The sequence below is a fragment of the Podarcis gaigeae genome, assembly GCF_964106915.1.
Source record: "Podarcis gaigeae genome assembly, chromosome: 2".
NCBI classification, from domain to species: domain Eukaryota; kingdom Metazoa; phylum Chordata; class Lepidosauria; order Squamata; family Lacertidae; genus Podarcis; species Podarcis gaigeae.
Window position 1 is genome coordinate 101,691,448 of NC_139679.1, and position 25,141 is coordinate 101,716,588.

A 25,141-nucleotide genomic window follows, 5' to 3' on the forward strand; every position below is an offset into this window, starting at 1 on the left:
TAATGTCACACGCAAAAAAACCTCCTATGTATAGAGATAAGTAGTCCCTGGGAACCAGGACTGGGAATGAAACTCTCGCTTGTAGACTTTTATAGACTGTGGCAAATATCACATGCTTGGGCTTCAGTGTTTTAAGTTAACATGCAGATCTAGGACTGGGATTGCCCATGAGTTGGCCTAAGGCAGCTGGCTCAGGTGTCAGAATCCTATGAGGTGGCAGCCCGCCCGCCGCCACCAGAGAAGTGAGGAGAAGCTTCCGGCGAAATCTTGTGGAACTCTTGTGATAGCTCCGTGAGATCTCATGAGAGATCCACAGAGTATTGCCAGAAGATGCAACAGGCTTGTGACCCTGGAAAGTGTGGCTTTGGTAGGGGTGGCACCTCCCCGTTTCTCCTCAGGTGGCGAGACAGGACAGGCTGCCCCAGTGCAGATCCACTCTGAAGCATTGGCAAGAGAGAGAGAGAGTCCTGACGCATAGTGGAGGTTCTTGTGGCATGGGCCTGAGCAGCCCCAGTGAAATTAGAATGTTGGGACTATATATTTCCAATGGTTATATGACGCCCGCAGAGGTCATAGCTATACCTACCAATAGATTTGCAATTCTTTTTCTAACACTGGCAAATAGGAAGCTGTCTTTATTGAATCGGGCCATTGCTCCATTGAGCTCTGAATTTTCCAATCTTCCTGGCAGCGGCTCTAGTTGGGTCTCAAGCATTCCTGGCTTTGCAATCCGATATCCTTCAATTGCAAATGCCAGGGGCTGGATCTAAAGATTTTAACCTGCCTCTTTTTAAAAGCCGTTTGCCCTAGTGAGCCCTACAGCTTGGTAGTTTATCCTCACTAGCAGTTTAGTGAACAACCTCAAGTGTTTGTATGGGGACATAAATTGCCCTTTACCTTTTATATTCAGTTCCTTTCCTAATAATTCTGCACACCATGTTTTGAATTTCTCAGTGCCGTAAACCGAGGGCCTGATCCAAGAACAGAAGCAGTCTGCAGCTGCCGTCCTTGGGCGTAATGATGGCTGCATATACAGTGGTACCTCGGGTTACATACGCTTCAGGTTACAGACTCTGCTAACCCAGAAATAGTGCTTCAGGTTAAGAACTTTGCTTCAGGATGACAACAGAAATCGGGTTCCGGCGGTAGCAGCAGGAGGCCCCATTAGCTAAAGTGGTGCTTCAGGTTACGAACAGTTTTATGTTAAGAATGGACCTCCGGAACGAATTAAATACTTAACCCGAGATACCACTGTATGCAAGAAATACCTGAATATGCTAGAGTGCTGCAGACATGGACTGGCAAGCCCTGAAGGGGCCACTCTGATGATTGCCCTCTTCCCAGGGGACCAGAAAGAGAGCAGGAACAAAATTATTTTCTAACACTACTTCATAAGCTGAAACTCCTTTACTCCCTAGGTAATTTTTTCATTCTACAATAGCGCCAGTGTCTGGAGGCATTGCTTACACATTCTTTCAACACATTGCTCTTGGTCTCTCTTCATTGTTATTTCTGTATGGGTTTCCTGCACTAAAATGCCCATGGGAATTAGACAATTTTCTCTTTCCTTCTTCCAGAGAGCTCCTAAGTCTGCAATCTAACCCTGTTACTGGTGCCTAGTAATTTGGTGCATAACTACCCAGTTTCTCTTCTACTTCGAAATGCATTAGGGAGAGAGTCCTCAAGCGAGGAAGGCATAATTGCTGAGTGCGTTTAACTTCGATTTAGCTGAAACCTATAAAGTAAGTGCTTTACCGGTTTGCTTTTTAAAAAAATAATAAATCTTGATATCCCTTTTCCTAACAAGATGGGCATCCTGCGGAAGTATGGGACTAGTACTTGTCAGACCTTCATGAATATCTGTTATAAAGATCTTCAGCTGGTTTGCAAAATGCGGAAGTGTATGCAATTTTTCCAAAGGGTCTGGCTGTCATCAAACATACTGGGAAATTTGAAGTTTGCATAAGTAGCAGTGTTAGTTACGCAAATCTGGAGGAGAAGGGAGAATAGCAGATACAAATTGGAGTGTGATGTTGCCTAGAAGAATGTTATTTAAGTTATTCCATTGACGCCATGCAATGTCTTGACTCCATAAAGATCCTGCTACCAGAGAATGTGAGGGGATAGCAAAGAAAACGTGGCCATGGCAACTTCTGTTTAAGGATACAAAAGGATGCCATGTTGTTTCGTTGGAAGAAATCCAAAAGCCGCAGTAGGATACTTAATAGCATGTGGCTCTACTGTGGCTTTTCTAGTTAAGGAAACATCTGTCTTCTCCCAAAGTACTGATTCTACAGGTAGTGATTTAATAACATGTTCCCTTATAGGAGCCCTACATGGTTGATGAAATGTCTAGTCTTTGAGCTGGAATGGCTACAGCAAATTCTAAAAACCTGTCCAGATTTTTACCCCCGTTAAGGATTGAATATGTACGTATGATGGGTGGAATTCAATGTCGCACTGTGTCAGACCTTCCGTCTGCACAAGCATTGCAGCTTCTCAAATGAAACAATCCCCTCTGGGGTTTCTCCCACCCCCCCCCCCCAATTTCAGGGAGAAGGGTAAGGAAGTGGGAGGGAGGGTTTGGTTGTTGTTTTAGCTATTCATTTGTGCTTTTACCTTGTATTTTTATCCTGTATTTTACCCTGAGACCTTGTGGTGAAGGGTGCTATAAAAATAAAATAAAATAGTCCTATGGTGCAAGTGGGAGCACTGTCAGGGTCCATTAAATGAATTGTGTCTTATGTCTTTAAACGTATAGGACTCTGTGATGTAGAAGTATATGTGCTCCAAGCTCATGAATTTTCACAGTGCACTATTGGAAGTAGATTCTTTTTAACTGATACACTATAAATAATGCACCAGAAGCAAATTCTTCAGAAATGAATGTTGAGCTAGCTGCTATTGAGGGGAAACTACAACTAATGATCCGTCCTGTTCAGCAAACTTGCTGTCTGATTCCGGCACCCCGTGACCCAGATTATAATAGCAGGAAGAAGAAGGTCCTGATGAATGAGTTGAACAATACGACTCTTAAGGCTTGTAATATTGTCCAACTCTACAATCTATGATTCTTTAACAGTGCACAATTCTCTGTTTTGTGATTAGGGCAAAGTACTTAACCTAATATGGGTATCATAATCTCCAGTAAACAGCTATCACTTCTGTTGGTAAGAACAGAATTCGGTTTATGATGTAATGTGCAATATTTGATTTATTTAAAACCAAATAAATATTTGTATGGTTTTACATGGTTTATTCTGTCCTCAGAGCACTTGATAGAATTTGGCTTACTGATTTATTTTGCTGGCTTCTTTTCCCCCTGATCGGGTGCCAGAACATGGAGCTGTTCCATGTCTGAGAGCACAACTAATGCAGATAAGCAAATAAGTTGCTAACAGTTGGTCCAATTTGTACAGGAGCAAATGGTTTCAGACAATACAAAGCTGCTTGGTATTTAGCTAGACATGAAGGGGCAGCTAACACAGGTGGAGTTTTTGGTAAGTTGGACTCGTGTGGTCCAGCTGGGACATATTCACTCGCATCCCAATCTTGGTTTGCAGCCAGTGAAGTCAGTCCCCAGAGCGGATTTGGAAGGGGGAAGAGGGGAAGGGGAAGTTCCATTGCATGAACAGAAGTTATTCCACTCATTCAATGAGTTCATTGGGCTCAGCCCTTTGTATACAGTTCCACTTGTATTCAAAATTCAGGCCAGCTTTGCCCACGTATCTTTAAAAACCAAGGTCAAAATGCAGGTCTTCCAGTCAAAATGCTTGTTAAATTATCTCTAAGGCAGCACTGTATGCAGAGCTCTTCCATAGTTTTTAAAAGTTGCTTTGTTTTATTTGGAGGGGGGGGGGGAGTTCATGTGAACAGATCTTCAGAAGCTGCACTCTTAAGGGATCTCAGCATAATGTTAGAAAGCTGATTTGTTCAACACCATTGTGCGTTCAAACCAGGATGCTTTGTTTGAATGCAATATTAAGTCAAAACCTTTCAAAGGTGAAACTAAATTCTATCAAAATCCTCTTTCCAGCGATGCGGGAGGAGGAGAGGGAAGCAAATGAACCCAAGACTATTCTTGAGCTTGTTGGGACTCATCCAAAATCATGGTTTTGAATTTCTCATGAATACAACCACAGGCTTCATGTTAGGAGTAGCGCAGTTGTAGCAGAAAGATCACTTAATATCTGTCACCATAGTTAACTTGGACTAATATTATGTTTTCAAGGTACAGCGGTGGGGATCCTTTTTTTGGCCTGGTGAAACCAATCCTTATTTCTCCGTCCTCCTCGGACCCATTTTGATAGCTGGCTGGGACAACCCGCTGGTAAATTATCTGACACCACATAACGGGAGGTGATTGACACATTTCAAAGTGCCAAGCATAGGGCTTGTAAAGGAAAGAGCAGTGGCTGGAGTAAACAAGGCTATCTAGAAATGAATTAGAAATGCCTTTGAAAAAAATAAAATAGAAATAGGTTGCAAAAGCTAGGTGAATGTTAAAAATGTGGGGGGAAATAGCAGACCTGAAAAATGCAGTGCTCTTTAAATTTGCAAGTCAAATGTGTGAACACTCTTTCCATGTCATCAACATGAATTTAAGTACATGGAAGAACTTAAATTGGCATTCGTGTGACTGTTCCCTTGTTTTCAGAGGTTGCTAAAGAGACCCTGTGAATGGGGCCCACATGACTGGTGAATGAACGAAATATATCCTGGGAAATAGCAACTCATTTAGGAGCAAGCAAAAATCTGGTGTATATCAAAACTGATTTAAGTCTCACAGGGTTGTGATTCTAACCAAAAGAGCTCTAGCAATATAACAAGCTGCCTTGGGATGTTAAGAAAAAAATTAGACTAGCATAGTTCAAACATGCTTTTGAATATAAACTAACTTAGAACAGAATTCTGCTGCTCATGACTTCCTTCTAGCGCCCAACAACTAGGAGTGTTCCTGGATCCAGCTTGCATTTTGCAGGGCAAGGAATGCGTATTTTTAATTGCCTTGACAGGACAGCTAAACTCCACCAAATTTCTGGCACGTATTATTCATGAATTGACTACTGCACATACTATAAATTATTTACTAAAATTAACACCTGCCCCCCTCTCCGTAAATGGTACCTGGGAACCTGTCACACTGATGCCCCAGCATTATAGTATTCCAGGTTAAATTCAACTTTCTGGTTTTTGAGCTGTGATCTCTATTTGGCTTGAGTCCAGCATCCATACCTTGTCACTTATCGCAGGGGTGAGGAACCTCTGCTCTGCGGACCAGTCTTGGGACTGCCAGGCCTTTCCTGCCAAACCACACCCTCCTGCCCATCAGCTGGCATCATGGAGACATCAGCTGATGGGCAGGACGACAATGCTTAATCCGCACTTGACTGCATGCCTGCTCTCAGCAGGGAACAGAACCACACAGCCATGGCAACAGGATTTAATCTCAGCTGATGGTCAGTGATTAAATCCTGCTCAGGTGCACTGTAGCTCATTTGCTTCTGTTGCAACCAGGTGGCAGAAGAGTCTCTTCCACCCCCCACCCCCGCTGCCTCCTGTGTTCTTGCACAGGAGGAGCACACAAGCTGCTTCAGACAATGCTTCTGAGAAGCAGTCTAAGGCATCTCCCAACCCTGGGGGATGTTTGAGGAGCTTCTCAAAAGCACTCTTTGAAGCCGCTGATGCAACAGGACAGCCATCCTGCTAAGCACTGGGCTCTCCTGCACAACCAAACTCATCTCTTAGCTGGACCCCGTCCCCAAATCAGCTAAAGAGAAGGGAGAGTGATGCTGCTTCCTTCATCCGGGTGTTCACAAGCAACAGCAACAAGCAAAGCTTCTCCACTTGGCTGCTTATGCTTGCAAAAGATAGCTTTTTCTCCCCTCTGTGTAAGTGGTGAGGAGGGGGGAAGCAAGTAGCTTGCCAGAACTATGCTCGATGAGCTCCCCAGTCTGCTGCACGTGAGGTTGGCAACGGACCCCTCCCAAGTAGGAACACCCCCTCCCCCACGAGGGGCTGCCCCACCCACCAGCAAATATGTGATGTTGTGATTGACAGCCAGCGCTGTCCACCTTCCAAATTTGGTCCACAGCGCTCATTCGGATAAGAATCAGGCTTGTGGAACTCCAGAAGTTTTGCCACCCCTATTCTGTTGCAATGTTTGTTTTAGGCTGCAGCCTATATGAACTTACCTCTGAGTAAATTCCATTGTACTCAGTGTTGGATACTTCTGAGTAGGCATGTATAAGGTGATGCTGTTAAACTCGCTAAATCTTTAGGACTGGACAGGCTAAGACTATTAATGAGTTAAAGTGTTTTTTTGTTGTTTTTTTCAAGCCTTTCTGTGTTATCCAAAACCAGGGTAGTAATTTTGAATATAAATCCAGAGGTGATGCTGATAGTATTAATTAGCATTCTGACAGTATTTACAGTACATTGCAATCCTTACCCATTTATCATCACGGGAACGGAAAGAAAGTAATGGTATTAATAACGATGGTGGTGTTGAAATTAGCACATTTTTATGAGTTGTTGCCTGAGGACTACACTGACTTGCCCCAGGCTGTAAATGAATACAGATTAAAAAAGAAATTCTTAGATCCATATGTAAAATTCATCTGTCCAAGGGGCCATGCTGGCTATAACTACTCTGTCTTAATTAACTCTGATGACAAGAAAATGACCTTGAATGAATACCTGTAGACTTAGCTCCACTCAGTTCATAACATTTTGCTGAGAGTGGCAATGAAATAGCACAGTGGAGAATCAGCGTGATACTCTTCACTCGACCACGCAGAGCCTCCAGCATGCAGGCAGGCCCTCTGCATAAAGCAGCTGTGCAAAGAGTTGGTTCAATTTGCAAAGAGGAAATCGAATAATTCAGGCCTCTGCAGTCAGGCACTTGTGTGTGGAGAGTAATATTTAGACCAGTCCTACCACAAAATATTTCTCTTCCAGTGATCTCATAGTTCATATGACAGCTCCGATTGCATTGGTAGACCTGCAGGTTTAAAAGATCGTGAAATATTTGGAGTTCAGTTTTAATCCTAAGAAATGAAATCGTTTTGAGGGTCTGGGGTTTTGTGTGTGTTTCTCTTGCCATATTGTAATTTTCATCACAGCTTTCCATGCCTCTGTGGGTCCTTCAGTCTTGGTCTCTCTGCTTTGTTGTATATATTGCCCATTCCTAAATCTATGACTAAAAAAAGGAAAGCAAGTATTACTAATTACCTAATACTAATTACTAATAACTACCAATTACCATATACTACCATTGTTGAACCCACAAAAATCTCACAATCAAATACATATATATTAACTTGATAAAAGTAAATGTGCCTAATCTGATAAATTTAGTAACCAGAACTTGTTTAGCACAGAATTCCAAAGCTTCTGCTGTCATTATTTTTTTCATGTTCCTCTTCTTTGGAGTCATCATTTCCAGTATAGGAATATCAAGAAATCAGCATGTGCACCACTGTTGCTTTGCATCCATCATAATAATAGCATATGCAAAACATACAATTACTAAAACATGCAGAGGAGTTATAGCTTTCTGCAGCTCATAATGTATTTTACAATTCAGTGCACAGTGTAAATGAGGTTGTCTACTCCAATTGGAGAAGTTTGTGTCATCACTGTTCAAAAGGCACACTTTAAAACTTGAATGGGGTTGGGTTTTTCTTTTACTTTGAATGGTTGAATTTGACTTTGAACTTAATTTGAAATTAATTGTCCATGGCAGGTGTGTTGATTCTTAAGTGAGTTAATGATTTGTATGGCATTTTTCAGTTTTTAATGTGTTGTGCAGTTGTTTTATACCCACATTAATTTTGATAGGCGAGTTAGATTGTGTGATATTGTTTTAGTATCGACTTTGAGGCTCTATAGAGATTTGGATCTTCATTTTCTTTACTCTAAGACAGTTGGCTGTCAGTGCTAATACATTCAGCTGATAATTGTTTTACTACTTATTTAATCCTCACTATCAATGTTGAGAGTTTGGCTTGCTTTGTTTTCCTTCTTCAAAGTCTCTACCACATATTCCTAGGACAGGGGCACTTGGGGGATGTTAATTTTCATATATACTTGTCATGGCCATTCAGAAGTTATTTTTGCAACTCATATTTCATGAGTAAGTAGAGTTGAAATTGACCTTTAATATCTATACCAACTAACTGGCATAAGGAAGAGGTCAGTGGAGTGACTTACTTGAGTTCCTCAAATGAAATTGATAGAGAACCTTTCTCTCAAGTTCATAGAGCTTAGAGCAAGGCAGTTGAGTATCAGAAAGAGATTGTAAACCCTTCAGTTCAAACAGATATAACCAGAGAGGCAATTGCTCTGTTCTTCTTTTCTGTGTATTCAAGAAGCCTAGGGTCAAATCTTGCCTCACTGTGGAATTGTTAGAGATGGAAGTTACAAACAGGACGTGTAGTTTGCAGCTGTAAAAACAGGACTTAGAGTCAGCCAGTGACATGAGAAGTTCATGAAAGAAAAATATAACATCAAGAGGAGATTGTTTGGCCTCTTTGTATGACCCATGCAAAGTCAACCACATGCTATAGCAATCTGAACTCTACAACTGCCTTCTGTATCTGAACGTGGCTCATACATTTCTGTCAGGATGGAACTCACTGTGTATGAGTATGCCAGAATAAAAATTGTGGGGGAAGTAGGTGAAATTTCTAGTCTCTGCATAGAGAACTCAAAACGTGGTTTCACCACTATGGCTCTGGCACCTGTATGTGTATGTGGTAGATGTGGCATAACTGAGTTCCTTATTATTGATGTTATTTGCTTTAATTTCATTATTTATTCTGTGGTTCCGTAGATTAATAAACATAGTTCACAAACAGAACAATGGGCTAATTGCTATGGAGTGATCCATAGGTAGGTATGAAAGCAAGATTTTGCTGGTGGCTCTTCCCCTCATAATTATTTCTTTTTTAAAGAAAATTGAGTTGTTGTTTTTTTAATGTATGTGTTGTTTTGTTGTCTGTCTTTTTATAATTAGGAAAATAATGTTGTGTTGAAAATGGTATGAACATTTTATAAAAATAAAAATCTGGTCCTGTCTTTAGGTTGAACGGTCAGATCAGGGTTGGGGAATTTTTTTTCTCTTAGGGCACATCCCCATGGGGGTAATGTGTTGGGGGCAGCATGACAGCAGGTAGGTAAGGCTGGAGTCAAAATGAGCAGGACTGCCCCACAGTGATTTGCACCCTTATCCATAGTGCAACCCATCCATCAGATGATTCATAATCCCTGACAGTCCACCTGAAATTTGCATTGCAAAAAAAACAACCCTCCAATGCAAAGGGTCCTGGCATGGTAGTGGGACGACTTTAACCCTTTGCAAACTACTGGGGGCAGACACACCCTCCATTCTCTCCAATGGGAGTTCCCCTCTGCAATGCAAATTGTAGGAAGCAGGGGTCCAGTGCAGATGTGGACCATAGTGTGAAGAACAAGAGGGCTTTAAACCAGTGTTCAAAACCCCCATTGTCCTAGGCACATTTTGCAACAGGGCATTTCATTAGCGTGAGCTCTGGACCTAAAATTTCAGATTAAAACTGCAGAGTGGAAGGAAAGGAGGACCTTTTTCTGCCTCCCCACTTCCAGCTACTCTCTGAAGATTGGAGAAGAGAGGCTCTTAAGAATATTAGCAGGTGGGCAGGGGAAGGACTAGACCGTGTGAAAAATGAACATAATATTTTAGCTGCAGTTCATTCATTTTCAGCTTTGTATTCTTGTTATTAAAAAAAAGTGTGCCTGTAGACATTCTGTTGTTGTGCCCATAAGGTGCCATTTAGCTCCTAGCTTTCTTATCTCAGTTTTTAACACTGCTTTAACACTGCTGGGACCCCTGTTGTGGTCCCAAGGTAGAATGGGGTCCCAGCAGATAAAATTGGATGCACAAAAGCCAAGGAGGAGAGGCTAGATGGAAGTCTCCTGAGAGCCACATTTGAAGTGCAGGCCGCGATGGCCTCTCCCAGTTCCCTGCTTTTGTGTTTCATGAACCTTATATCAAGTAAAATATCTACAATGCGTGTTTCTGCTTCTGCAACTTGTTTTGTGCAATAATCCCTTATCCAAATTGCTATTAATTCCACATTGCAGAAGCAGAGCCCTATTAATATCATCCCACCAGTAGCAAATGAGCATTTAGACCGGGAGCAAAGCAAGAGGAGAGCTACTCTGCCAACCCTACAATACTTATAGCCGAAGGTCATGACATCACTTTGTCGTGCAATTTGGCAGGGCTTCTTGTGGAAAGTGGGTGAGCATGTGTAGCAGAAATATATGCCAGTGAAGGGCAGTTGCCAGGTTTTTTTTGTGAATGGAAATGTTTAATGTGTTGGCGTTAATGGCATTGTAATTATAAGAGGTGGCTAAGGTGCAGTTAATAGTATGATAAATAGATAATCTGAAGATTTCCTAAATCCCCAGACAAAATGATGGATTCTCTCAACTCCTGTATCCACCTCTTTCTAGCTACCTTAAATCTTTGGGGGTGGGGTGGGGGTATAGAATCAAAGAATTGTAGAGTTGGAAGGAACCCCAAGGGTCATCTAGTCCAACCCCCTGCAATGCAGGAATCTAAATGCTTGGGGGCACGCACATAATTGCAATTTAAAGCCCTGCACAGAACGAGGCTTCTGTAAATCAAAAGAAGAGCTGAGAGGCCTGTTAGATGTTAGTGGTCTGCATTCTCCTGCATCGATTCAGCTCTGAAAAGAAAACAGGAGAGTGTTACTTTCGAAAGATCACCACAGAATGTGTTTGTGCTAAAGGATTAAGCTGACATTGTGTGTGATATAACATGTAATGACTTGTTTAACATGTAATGAAGAAATCGAAATTGAATCTCTCCCTGCGTCATGCTGAGTAAGAGGCCCGTTCGGCAAGGAACTGTCATATTAAATTCTTGTTGTGCTTCCAGACCCCTTTTGATTCCTAAATCTTTTGGTGGAGACTAATCTAAAATCAAAATGGTTCAGGGGCCCACATGCCAGAAGTGGTCACATTTGTAAAAGTTCAATGAACCTGCAGAAGGAGGTTGAAATTTGTTGCTTTACTACAAAGCTTGCAGCCAACACACCTGCTGGTTTGCTTTTTGCTTGGGCTTGTAATGTCCTGTTGTGACCGCTTTGCCTTCTTTGGAGCTGGCTACATAAAGTGTAAAAAATACTGAACCCCTTCTGGTTAAATACACGTGTAGTTAACAAGCAGCAGCAAGTCACCAACCCACACTTTAAAAGGCAGCACTAGTAACATTTTCAATATTAAATATTTGTAGTTGTCCTTCCTTCTGTTGTTACGGTCCTTAAAAGACAGGTTTCTGCAAAACAGAAGGTGAAAATTATGTGCCAAGATATGTCAGGCTAGTTATCCAACTAATTTTATTCCATGACCTGCTATTCAGGACTGTTTGTACTTCCAACAAAGTTCTGCAGCTCTTTACTATTTATATAATCCAGCACCTTTGAATTGCCACTGCAGGAGATCTTTACAGTTTCCACGATGATGCCCGCTTGTATAACAAAACGATATACTTAAGTAACACAGAATCAATTCCTTGTTTACTTTTCATTCAGTTCATACATCTCACTCTGTTAACATCTAATCTTCCTGCTTCTGACACATTTCTCCATCACTGCTGGAGGCAGCAGTGACCACTGAGGCTGCTGGCAGAAGCATCTGTCATTGTGTTGCTATCAAGTCAACTGTTTGTACGGAACTGACTGAGGCATTTCTACCCTCAACACTGTCTCCTAGCATGTGTTGCGGTAAATCGTGGTACAGAGGAGGAAAAGGGGGCAAACATTCTTATCCCACTGGATCAGTTGCATTCCCGATGTTTGCCATGAATTGGAAGGTGATCATCTGTAGTGGGGAGCCAGCTTAGTTAGGTAGATTTCCCCACAAGATTTAGAAAATGCAGAGGGAGCCTACACAGCAGCCACCCTCCAATGGGTGTAGACCAGAAATGCAGTAAAAGCTGGGGAGCGAGTGTGTTACTCCCCATTTCTGCCTGTCACACATGATTGACAGTGTTTGGAGGAACATAGTTAGGATTGCACTGTTAATCCTCCCTGTGTTCTGTCCAATTGCTTTTCATGTTTGACCAAACTGCGGGAGGCAGTGGGAGACAGGAGTGCCTGGCGTGCTCTGGTCCATGGGATCACGAAGAGTCGGACACGACTAAACGACTAAACAACAACAAAATTTGGACTTCTGGAGCTCCTGCCTCCCCAACACCCCGATTCTATCATAATATAGAAGTGTAAAGAACTGATTCCTGTCACCGCTGATAGTGAGAGGTGGCAGATACTTGCCCCAGATATTTTTTCCTACCTTCTCCACCACCACCGTTCCTCAGTATATTTCAGACTTCTTTCTCATGCTATGTTTGCATTTAACATGTACAGCAAAGCTCTTGCTCCCCTAATAACAATCTTTGCTTCACCAAACTTTTTTTCAGAGTCACTCCTTAGTCCTAGCTACTCACAAATCCATGCAGGTCAGTTGTGTTCCCTCATCATTGATCCTTTGCTAATCTTAGATATTCAAAATAAAAATAAAAATGTTGCATTTCAGAACTTTCTAGAGAATATCGAAATGCCCGTTAAGTTTGACACAAAATGTTTATATTCACAGCAGTAATTTTGGTAAAAGACCTACAACCAGGGCTTTTTTCAGGTGGAACTCACTGGAACTCAATTCTGGCACCTCTCAGGTAGGCGCCATTGCCATTATATGAGAACAAGGGAGGCATTCGTGGTGAGTTCCAGGACCTCTTTTTCTAGAAAAATAGCACTGCCTACAAAAGATCTGAAAATATAGTGTGGAAGAGGCAGGTTTTTTTCACCAAATCTCCTCAGTTGCCACTTCTCTCTCCTCCTTTGCTATGCTTTGGGATAATGACCTGTGCCGTATTTATGGGAAGTTAGAGGTTGAGGGACAGCTATTGCTTATTATTATTGCTAAGCAGCCTCAGGGTACTCTGTTCTTTCTAGTTCTCTGAGTGGGGGACATGAAATCCACTTCCTTGCTCACTTAACACCCAAATAGTCTTATGCTGTATTTTTCGCTAAACATGTGGAAGGCCGTAAAACTAGCTGTATAAGATATATTTGTCTTTACCTTTACATTTCAGTGTTCTGTCTCTTGTGGACGAGGGCAGAAGTATCGAGAAGTTTATTGCTTGTCGAAGGATGGGACACATTTAGAAAACAATCTTTGCAAACACCTGGCTAAACCGAATGTGCAAAGAAAGTGTAGAGGTGGCAGGTGCCCAAAATGGAAAACAGGAGACTGGGGACAGGTAAGGTGTGACATCCTACTTTTTGCGCCAACAGCTATGGCTGTTAATAAACATCTGGGTGTTGTGGTTGTTTTAAGGGAGGGGAATCATAGCTCAGTGGTAGGACACGTGCATTGCCTTCAGAAGGCACCAGTTCAATTATCACCCTCTCCAAGTAACAAAACTGAGATTGACCTCTGCAAGAGGCCTTGTATAGTTGTCACCTGAAAGTACTGAGCTTGATGGATAAGGGGGTTGATCTATATTTTATTTTCCAGTTTATTAAAGCTGCTCCTCCTGGATATATGGTGTCATTGTTCAAGATGGAAGGGGCACGTAGACTTCCCTTCCCACCCTACACCTCTATATGTTTTTCTTTTTGAACACATGGAGGGAGCAGGATCATGCCTGCCCTCTCTCCCTGCCCCTCTTCCCACTTCTCATTTGTTCAGCATTTACGTGAAAAGTATTGTGTGCGCATAAATTTCCACGCTAATGTTGAATGAGCAACAAGGTCCAAGCAACAATGTTGAGAGACAAGGTCCAAGGGCATGATCCTGCTTCCCCCCCCCCCCCACGTTCATCATGCAGGCATGGGATGAGAGATGTCTGCGTACCCCTGGGTTGCAAATCTTCCTTGGTTTCCCAGCAGATGGCTTCATTCAGTCCAATCTCTCTAAATGGGACAGTCAAAGGCAGATGGATCTAACATTGGCTGTAGGAATCCTCCACTGTGGCATGTAAATTCAAGCTTTAACCTTCCTCTGTAGCTTGACATAGAATTTTGCCTTTTTAATGTATTTTACAGTACTATATATATTTGTCAGGCTTTTCAGTAGTGGTTCCCTGTCTATGGAACATTGGACCAATGCTGGCATTTTGTTTGCTTGGTCGTTCGCCCCCCCCCCATCAGTCGCCTTTTATTTCTCCAGGCATTTTTGAGTATTAATTTTCTGCAGCAGTTGAATTTTTTTTTTTGGGGGGGGGGAGGAATCAGTGTTCGAAACTCCCATTGCTCTAGGCACATTTTGCGACAAGGAATTTCATTAACGTGAGCAGTTTCTGAGCTCTGAGTGCAGTACTGCACCTAAGATTTCAGTTTCTGCAGAGTGGAAGGAAAGGGGGACCCTTTTCTGCCTCCCCACTTCCATCCACTCTCTGAAGACTGGAAAAGAGACCCTCTTAAAAACATTAGGTGGGTGGGCAGGGGAAGGACTAGAGCACGTGAAAAATGAACAGTTCATTCATTTTCAGCTTTGTATTCTTGTTATTTAAAAAGTGTGCATAGACACTCCATTGCTGTACCCATAACCTAGGATTAAGGTGCCATTTAGCTCTTAGCTTTCATATCTTGGTTTCTATCACTGGGGGGGATATTTGGTAGTCGAGTCTGTGGGGGGACATAGACGGATGTGCTTTATTGTGTGACCCCCTTAGTACTGTTTTCAACATTTTGCTTTGTGTTGGATTTTTAATTTTTGTAAGTTCCTTTGAATCTTTTGTGGGAACACAGGAAACTGCTTTCTCCCAACTCAGACCATTGTCCATCTAGCACAGCATTGTCCACACTGGCTGTCAGCAGGTCTCCAGGGTTGCAGGAAGGAGTCTCTCCCACCTGGAGATACTGGGAATTGAACCTGAGATGTTCTGCATGCAAAGCAGATGCGCTACCACTGAACTATAGCTCTTCTCCAACAACTCACAAACTGAGATGATGATGAGGAGGAGGAGGAGGAGGAGGAGGAGGATGATAATAATAATAATAATAATAATAATAATAATAATAATAATAATTCTATTTATACCCCGCCCTCCCCAGCCAGAGCCAGGCTCCGGGTGGCTAACACCAGTAAAATTACAATAAAATCATAATAGGGGAAAAACCCAATTTAAAATACAGGTTAAAATGCAATTTAAAATACAGCCTCATTTTAAAAGTAGCCCATAGATCAAAACTGTAAGGAAAGGGAAACATAAGGGTCAGACTGAGTCCAAACCAAAGGCCAGGTGGAACAGCTCTGTCTTGCAGGCCCTGCGGAAATTTGTCAAGTCCCGCAGGGCCCTAGTCTCTTGTGACAGAACGTTCTACCAAGTCGGGGTCAGTACTGAAAAGGCCCTGGCCCTAGTTGAGACCAATCTAACCACCTTGCAACTTGGGACCTCCAAAGTGTTGTCATTTTGGGGCCTTAAGGTCCTCCGCGGGGCATACCAGGAGAGGCGGTCCCGTAGGTATGTGGGTCCTAGGCTGCATGAAAATGATACTCAGAAGTAAGCTCCCAGCAGAGGGCATTAGAATTGCACAGCTAATAGCTTCCTTGGATACATTTCACTACCCCTCTTGTAAAGCCTATTGTGGAAGGTTCCATTAGTTAACGGAAAGAGAGACGGAAGGGAGGATGTAAGAAATCATATGTCAAATTCCTGTCACTCTGGATCAGTGATCTCCTCCTGTCCTAGACCTTCACTTTTATCTATGCTGTGGCCATTCCAGTTAGCATACTTCCAGCTAATACAGTACAGCTCCTTTTGTAAACAAAAGTAGAGGAGATCGGCCCTTGCGGTTGCTAAGCAACTGTGGGCTGCTGTCAGGGCTGGTGTCATACATAAGCAACCTGGGCCATGCAAAATATCCGGGCCTGTGCTTCAGCAGTTGCTGCTGGGGCTAACTGAGGGAAAGGCGAGGGAATAAAATGAGGTTGTGCAAGGAGCGGGCAGGGGGTATGGTTGAAGGACATGCAGAGGGAGATGACAAGACTTGAGACTCTTCAGGCAGCCATCAACCTGCCACAGCTTCTTACCTTACAAATCGTTGGCCGCCCCAAAGGGAAGAGTAACAGTGTCAGAGAGAAAGTGTTGCGCCTACCTTCAGTACAGACAGGAGTGCTTTTGCTTGCTGTCAAACCTTGCCATTTCTGCATCAGTTTGCTATTAAAAGAAAAAGTCTGCACACACAAAAAATTCCTCAGCATTTTAGTGCATGTTTCTCCTAATACGGTATACACATCCAACGCGGAGAAGTGGGAATTTTGAAAGACAGTTGAATTTCAAAACAAAAAAAATTCCTTCCAGTAGCACCTTAAAGACCAACTAAGTCAGTTCTTGGTATGAGCTTTCGTGTGCATGCACACTTCTTCAGATACACTGAAACAGAAGTTTCCAGACCCTTCTATATAGTGAGAAGGTGGGGAGGGGTATTACTCAGAAGGCTGGTGGGAATGGGTGATTGGCAGATAGCTGTGATGAGCCTGTTGACGACTCTTAACGACTGCAATAGGTCTTACAGGAAGAAGCAAGGGGTGAAAAGGTGAAAAATGGCTTTGTCATGTATAATGAGATAAGAATCCAAGGTCTTTGTTCAGGCCAGGTTTCTCCATGGTTTTAAGTTTGGTGATAAGTTGTAATTCAGCAGCTTCTCTTTCCAGTCTATTTCTGAAATTCCTTTGTAGTAAAACAGCTACTTTGAGATCTTGTATAGAATGTCCTGGGAGATTGAAGTGTTCTCCTACTGGTTTCTCTGTCTTGTGATTCCTGATGTCCGATTTATGTCCGTTTATTCTTTGGCGTAAGGTCTGGCCTGTTTGTCCAATATAGAGAGCTGAAGGACACTGTTGGCATTTGATGGCATACACAATGTTAGACGATGAGCAATTAAATAGTCCCGAGATGGTATGTGTGATGTTGTTGGGGCCAGTAATGGTGTTGTCCGGGTGTATGTGGCAGCAAAGTTGGCATCTGGGTTTATTGCAGGCTCTGGTGCCAGTGTCCGTGTTAGGTCTGGTTGTAGTATTATTGTGGGTTAGGAGTTGTTTAAGACTGGGTGGCTGTCTGTAGGCAATGAAAGGTCTTCCTCCCAGAGCTTGAGAAAGAGAACTGTCATTGTCCAGGAGAGGTTGTAGATCTCTGATGATGTGTTGTACTGTTTTAACTTGGGAGCTGTATGTGATGACTAGAGGTGTTCTGTTATTTTCTTTTTGGGGTCTGTCTTGCAGCAAGTTCTCTCTGGGTATCAGTCTGGCTCTGTTGATCTGTTGTCTAACTTCATCTGTTGGGTATTTTAGTTCTAAAAAGGTTTGCTGTAGATCTCTTAGGTGAGAGTCTCTGTCTGTAGAATTGGAACAGATGCGGCTGTAACGTAGTGCCTGGCTATATACAATGGACTGTTTGGTATGTTTGGGATGGTAGCTAGAGGCATGTAGATATGTTTGTCGGTCAGTTGGTTTACGGTATAAGGTGGTGTCTATGTGCCCATCCTGTATTTTTATAGTAGTGTCCAAAAAATGTATTTCTTGCATAGATTGATTCATAGTTAGGTTGATTGTGGGGTGAAAATCATTGAATTTCTGGTGGAAGGTGTTCAGGGTCTGTTGACCATGTGTCCAGATGATAAAAATATCGTCAATGTATCGCAGGTACAAGAGAGGTTTGAGTGGGTAGGAGTTTAGGAAACGTTGTTCTAAATCTGCCATGAAGATGTTGGCATACTGTGGGGCCATGCGGGTGCCCATTGCTGTGCCGCTGATCTGAAGGAACAGGTCATCACCGAATTTGAAGTTGTTGTGGGTAAGGACAAATTGGCAGAGTTTGGTGGCAAAGTCCGCTGTGGTTTTATCTGAAATGGTGTTCCTTATAGCTTGTAAACCATCGTTGTGTGGGATGTTGGTATACAGAGATTCCACATCCATAGTAGCTAGTATAGTATTGTTGGGAAGATTATTTAAAGATTGTATTTTCCTCAGAAAATCTGTGGTGTCACGTACATAGCTGGGAGCACTGATGGCATATGGTTTCAGAACAGAGTCCATATAACCGGAGACACCCACTGTAATAGTGCCAATACCTGAAATGATGGGGCGTCCTGGATTTCCTGGTTTGTTTTCACCCCTTGCTTCTTCCTGTAAGACCTATTGCAGTCGTCATCACAGCTATCTGCCAATCACCCATTCCCACCAGCCTTCTGAGTAATACCCCTCCCCACCTTCTCACTATATAGAAGGGTCTGGAAACTTCTGTTTCAGTGTATCTGAAGAAGTGTGCATGCACACGAAAGAACTGACTTAGTTCATACCAAGAACTGACTTAGTTGGTCTTTAAGGTGCTACTGGAAGGAATTTTTTTTGTTTTGATTATGGCAGACCAACACGGCTACCTATCTGTAGTTGAATTTCAGTTTGCGTATTGATCTGTAATATGCAAATCGGGTATGTTCACATTAAAATGCAAACCATATTTCTTCCTATCTCTCTGGCTGGACTAGGAAAGCAGGTAATTTCTCTCCTTCAGGGCCCCAAGAACCTGCTCTTAATCATAATGCAAATAGGCAGAGGGCCTAAAGACCATGAGAATCTTAACATGGAAGGACTTCTAAAATACAAATTCATATATACGCACACTCACAGTCTCTTCAGCTTTCCTAGAGCCAAGCTGCTGAGTTGAGTCACTCGCCATCGCTGGTTAGGGGCAGGCAGCTTTAGTTCAGCTTTAGTCGAATGTATAATTTGGTTACTCCCTTAACATGCTGTCGCTGGTCACAGACTTTTAACTTAAGCAGACAGCTCTCTGTGGAACTCATATGATTATTGGCAGATTGAGGAGAACGGCCTTTGTAAGTGTGGGAACATCATTTTTAAGAGGCAGTGAGTTTGCCATACTATTTTTGGGCCCAGGCTTTTCTTTTTTCTTTTTTGCACCTCTGCTTTTGAAATCACATCTTGCCCTGAAAGCAATCTTTGTGGCTAATGAAGGCATGCCAGCCGACGCACGACGGCCTGTCAGATGCTTGAACTTATATAAAAACAGACGTTCTGAAATTTCCAAGTATTATCTCAGATTATTGGGGCCCAATTCAGAAAGGACGCAAATTAATAAGGATATAGTATGATTTATAGCCTGCGATAATCTGTTGTGACTTGGCAATTAAAGGCTATGATTGCAATGCTCTGCCTGGTTGCCTGTGCTTCGCCCCATTGAAAAGAGTGGGGTAAACAGCTAATCTGTATGCTAATGGTTAGCCCATGAACAGGCCATTGAGATCTAGACTTTGTTCTTCAGATGGTGTAAACCGAAATGTCTGTCACCTTAGTATAGTGAGTGGTACCAATCTAAGCCATCTGGACGTCAAGCTGTGGTGATAGTGATTTGTTTTTTGGTTTTTATTTTCATTTACAAATATATATCTAATGACACCCACAGAGAACTTTTAAAAATCTGCTGTCAGTGTTCCAACAGTAGTTCCTTATATAGTTGGTCTAGAAAGGGCTATCATTCATCACCATGCCGTGCAATGACACATTTTGTCTAGCTTTGCTGTAGGAAAACCAAGAGTACAAGGAGGCTTGAATAATGCCTCATTGGAATGTCATGGCTCTTTCTGCTAGATGCCGACATATATATTTTTTTTGGGGGGGGTGGATTTATTAGCTGCTTCAATGTATTCTTCATACAGTATTTTCATTGGACGTCAGAGAATATAAAAGGGATTTCAGTGCACCCAAGGTTTTGTGGGCTCCTCTTACGTCAAGGGGAAGGAACTTGGGTGTAAGATAAGAAAAAAAAAAGATGTGGATGGTGCCTTGCACTTTAATCTCAGGGAAGGAGATATGCAGCCTTGTTGTGTTCTTTAAGGTGCCTGGAGGCAGGACTTGTGGGAGGGGGAAGTGCCTGCAGAAAGTATGATTTGCCCCATAGGTTTCCAGAATTGTCAGCCTATGGAAGAAGGGGAGAGACAGGCAAAAACTCACGACCATGAGTTACGAATGACTCAAGTTCTCACTCTCTGTGGTTTTGGTCAGCAACAAATTTTCTTGAAGGGTCACAATGGCCTAGTTTGCACAATCATATCTTGGGCTACGTAAGTCAGGATATGCATAAGCTGCGTGCCCTGAGTTGTATATCGCAGTCACCAGCCAGATGCTTATGGAAAGCCCACAAACAGGACTGCTTTGGTTCCCTGGTGGCTGGTACACAGAGGCAGGCGGCTTCTCATCCTGGAAGTGGCAAATAATTATTAGGACAATGAGTGACTTTCCAGGGTCCCATCCTGGTTTCCTAAGCCATGATGTAAAGGAGAGGTATGCGGTCATATACAACCATTCCCCGATGCTTTGCTTTGCCCAGTGAGTGAGTTCCTAAAGCACTGTTAACCACAGCTTCCTGTTACGTGTGAACCCAGAAATTACTGCTAGTAACCTATGCCAGAAGGAGCTGCCATGGTGCCATCCAGCTGTATTTCACTACAACTCCCATCAAGATAATGGGAGTTATAGTCCACAACAGCTGGTGTTAGCTAAACTGACCCATGATATTAAGCCATGGTTTAATTATGGCATAATATCCTGACTCATCTGTCAACATTTTTTTTTTAATTAGGGGTAAAGCACATTTTAAATTAAGTTTTGGTTGTTGTTTTTTAAAAAAGGGCAAAGCAACATTTTTCACAATACTGATTTCTACCAGGTAAATACTAAAGGTAATGCCGTATTGCATTTTCTTCTTTCAGGTAAAGTAGTTATTTGCTAGAATTGTGACAGATCTCACAAATATCAGTTATGTACATTGAGATCTGAACAGCAAGATTGCTTTCACATGATAAGTACTACTAACATCTGCCTCTAAGGAGCTATTACTATCTCGCTAGGATATTGACTCATTACTAATAGGGAGAAGTCCTCCAGTTCAATTTAGCTTAACTCGTTTTGTATCAGTCTTCTATATTATCACAGCATTCCTGAAAATGAACGCCCGTAAGTATGAGAAACAAGGGATAAACTCCTTTTTGAAATACATTAAAGGGAACGGTTTTGTATAGATTCCTCTGGCTGTGATTCTGCTATTCAACTATTCCATAAGGATTGCAGAGGATAAGCAGTGTTATTAATCACAATGCAAGGCACCACACCACATTTGGGTACAGATCAAGCTCTCACTTGCTGTATCCTCACCTTGTCATGGTGAGTGGGCTTGCACGTTCCTATGACCCTTGTGAGCGAAGCCGTCAGGAATCTCGTACTCCCAGCAGGGTTACCCAAGGCGGCAAGGTCAAAGGGAAGTGCGCTGCACATATCGTCAAAAGTAAGATTCCGTTCTGGTTGCTGTTGCCAGTTCCTTCTTTCCCAATAGTCCCAGGCCACAGATTGAAATCTCGCCCAACTCTTGCATTAAAATAACCAAGGAGGATAATTTTATCTTCCTTAGGCGTCTCTGATAGGACGGTATCCAGCTGAGAGTAAAATTTTCTTTAATGTCTTCATCGGCATCCAGTGTTGGTGCATAAGGGCTTATAATAGTAGCCTGCTGGTTTTTGGTGAGTGTTATTCGAAGGGTTGAGAGTCGTTCATTAATGCTGGTAGGGACTTCTGACAGGAGCTTCACAAGATCGTTTTTGAGAGCGAAGCCTACCCCATGTATTTGACGTTCTTTTTCAGATAGACCTTTCCAGAAGAATTTGTAGCCTCCTTTTTCTTCCTTCGGTTGTCCCTCACCTGCTCTTTGAGTCTCTTGAAGTGCTGCAATATCAATGTTAAAACATCGCAGCTCTCTTGCAATGATGGCAGTTCTGCATTCAGGACACTCATTATCTGACAAGGTCCATATATTCCATGTTCCAAAGTTTGATTGTCTTTTACAACTGCTGGGTGGTGACCCCACTTTGCGCAGTAATGCAGTCAAAGGAAAGGGAGGCAGACTATGTTTAGGGCACCTTTTCTAGCCCCTCCCCCTTTTGGGGGTGAGCAGTGGATCCTAAAAAAGCGCTCCAATTGGAGAACCGCCTTTACCAAAGGTTTCATGGGCTTTGAAGACATTCAAACGCAAGACGCAAGGGAGAAATGAGCTAAGAGGAAGGCATGCTTGGCAAGACCACACCATGATCAACTCCCGCCTGGAAACCAATGTCCCCACTGTGGAAGGACATGTGGATCCAGAATTGGCCTCCACAGTCACTTATGGAATCATTGTTAAAACCATATTTATGGAAGATAATCTTACCCGGCTACGAGTGATCACCAAAGAAGAACAGATAAAGCTGCATTGTGCTCCCCTTTTTCAACTTATAAAACTACCCTTTCATAACTGTTTATAACCCCCCCCAATATATATATATATATATATATATATATATATATATATATATATATATGCAGGTTTTGGTGTCCTCGGGTGTCTTCCCGTGTAAAAGTTGGGGTGTCTAGGCGACGTTTCGACGAGGTCTCACTCGTCATCTTCAGGCTGGTGCTTTCGGCTTCTTGTTACTGGAACTGGCTCTGTTCCAGTAACAAGAAGCCGAAAGCACCAGCCTGAAGATGACGAGTGAGACCTCGTCGAAACGTCGCCTAGACACCCCAACTTTTACACGGGAAGACACCCGAGGACACCAAAACCTGCATTCCTGTACCCGTGAAAATCTACGAAAGCATATATATATATATATATATATATATATATATATATATATATATAAATATATATATGTCTGAAGTCCATTTGCTCTTTGGGTCTCTTCACTTTACAGGGCATACCACCACTAAAGCGTGCAACACTGAAGAAGCCCTTTTTAAAGTTGTTTACTCAATAAAGAATGGTGATTTGCCAGGGGGCGCATTGTAATTGACAACTAGCTGTAAATGTAAGAAAATGATATGAAATTGTTATTTGCAGGAAAATGATAATTTGTGTTGAATTCAAGGACATTTTGCTTTGATAGATACGACATTATTGGGTTTATAAAGTTGCTTTTAATAACTCTTATATTAACAAATGCTCTAAAACTTGTTAAACTAATACTTGCAAATGTTATTCATGTTCTCTGTATTTCAAGTATCTTATAAGTTCAAGGAAGCTTAAAGATACTACATTACTGGATTCTAAAGTGTTGCTTAATGGTCCTTGCATTATTAGCAAAAGCCAATCTTCAAAAATGCTAAATGTCAGCCATAATATCTGTGTTTTAGCTACAAACCTTCTTGACTTTTAAACTTTTTTCTTCGTAAAATTAATTATCCTCTTCTGCACACACTCAAACTGCCTTTCAGGATCTACTAATGAGCAAAAAAGGGACACGGGTGGCGCTGTGGTCTAAACCACTGAGCCCAGGGCTTGCCAATCGAAAGGTTGGCGGTTCAAATCCCCGCCACGGGGTGAGCTCCCGTTGTTCGGTCCCAGTTCCTGCCAACCTAGCAGTTTGAAAGCACATCAAAGTGCAGGTAGATAAATAGGTACCGCTCCGGCAGGAAGGTAAACGATGTTTCCATGCACTGCTCTGGTTCGCCAGAAGCGGCTTAGTCATACTGGCGACATGACTTGGAAAAACTGTCTTCAGACAAACACCAGCTCCTTTGGCCAGTAAAGCGAGATGAGCGCCGCAACCCCAGAGTCGTTCGTGACTGGACTTATCTGCCAGGGGTCCTTTACCTTTACTTTCAATGAGCAATAATATCCATTTGCCATATTCAGGCAGCAATTCCATGTATACTTGCCAGGTAGAAAGTCCAGTTGAGTTGTGGGACTTACTTCCGTGTAAACAATGTGTAGGATTGGACTGAAGTACTTTCAGTATGTCGTTGGTAACACATTCCCTGTGAATAAGTGAGCTCAGTGAGACTGACTCACAAATATAAGATTGTTCACGTACTCCAGACATTATTATTGCTTACTTTTATATGATTTTAATGAATCTTCTAAAAACAAGGACAAATGAAACTATTTTTCCTAACCTTCATTAGGATTAGCTTTAGACTGAATATGTTAAAATAATTCCAAAAATAATAGTAAATTAGGATGGGGGGAGAGAAATAACGTGGAAAGATAGTTAGCTATGGAATTAGACATATGCTCAAGTCTGCTTTAGTACCTGTGGGGAAGCTTGTAGCATGATGTGGGAAGAGGGACATATCCAGCAACCTGATAATGATCCTGTTACTCCATAGTTTTCAACAATGGCAACCTTTCTGCCTCTCTGCTTTGTTTATCTGCAAGTGCCACCTTTTGCCACCCTTGCAATTTTCTAGATCAGCTCCATTCTTCATTTTTCTATGGAGCTGTTGGAACCAGTTGTGACATTCAATAAGTTGATAATTTCACACAGGTCTTCTCTATGTGACTGTGATCTGTCATTTACCTCACACAATGGAAGGAGAAAAACGTTTGCACAAGGAGTTCTGTACGTGTAGCTGTGCACTGAATAATTCTGCTAGAATCCCGTAGCTGGAAATGTTTCTTCTTGTTTCTGTAAGGCCCTGTGGCCCTGCAACATGTTTCCTTACAAAAAGATGAATTCGGTGGCTTAAAAGCTTGGCTGGCCCTAATGTGATACAGAATTGAGGTGGCTGCCTCAGTCAACAGATTCTCGACAGCACTAAACGGTAGCTTTATTGTCAGTTATAATCTTCTTTTAGTAGCTGAGTTGGAAAAGTGATCTTGTGTATGTGCTATTACCCTCTGTCCTGTAGAAAGTAATGCACACTGATTTTGAGTGTGTTACCCTAATGGAAAAGGTGTGAAACAACTGAGATTACTTCAGTCATACTGTATCAGTTATCAACACAGCATAAGAATTTACATGCATTTATGCTATATACAGGGATGTGGGTGGCGCTGTGGGTTCAACCACAGGTACTGCTCCGGCGGGAAGGTAAACAGTGTTTCCGTGCGCTGCTCTGGTTCGCTGGAAGCGGCTTAGTCATGCTGGCCACATGACCCGGAAGCTGTACGCCGGCTCCCTCGGCCAATAAAGCGAGATGAGCGCCGCAACCCCAGAGTCGGCCACGACTGGACCTAATGGTCAGGGGTCCCTTTACCTTTATGTTATATACACTGCCCTGAGATGGTTTATATCTT

The 25,141-nt window shown here is 42.5% G+C and overlaps 1 protein-coding gene and 1 long non-coding RNA gene across 5 annotated transcripts in view; one reads left to right on the forward strand and one right to left on the reverse strand.

Moving 5' to 3' along the window:
- The window catches only part of ADAMTS9 (ADAM metallopeptidase with thrombospondin type 1 motif 9), a 142,081-nt gene that overhangs the window by 89,129 nt on the left and 27,811 nt on the right, over positions 1 to 25,141 (forward strand). For both annotated transcript variants that reach the window (XM_083722252.1, XM_083722253.1), the window contains exon 29: positions 13,166 to 13,333. In XM_083722252.1, the coding sequence (XP_083578378.1) occupies positions 13,166 to 13,333 (168 nt within the window). The remainder of the gene's footprint in view (positions 1 to 13,165; positions 13,334 to 25,141) is intronic.
- LOC310838166 overlaps positions 7,219 to 25,141 on the reverse strand; it is a 50,230-nt gene continuing 32,307 nt past the window's right edge. For 2 of the 3 annotated variants that reach the window (XR_014560752.1, XR_014560753.1), the window contains 2 exons: positions 16,176 to 16,254; positions 7,219 to 10,736 (listed from right to left, as the gene is read on the reverse strand). This is a non-coding gene — a long non-coding RNA (uncharacterized lncRNA). Of the gene's footprint in view, positions 10,737 to 16,175; positions 16,255 to 19,698; positions 20,015 to 25,141 lie in introns of those variants that run through there. The other variant, XR_014560754.1, reaches the window with a different exon arrangement.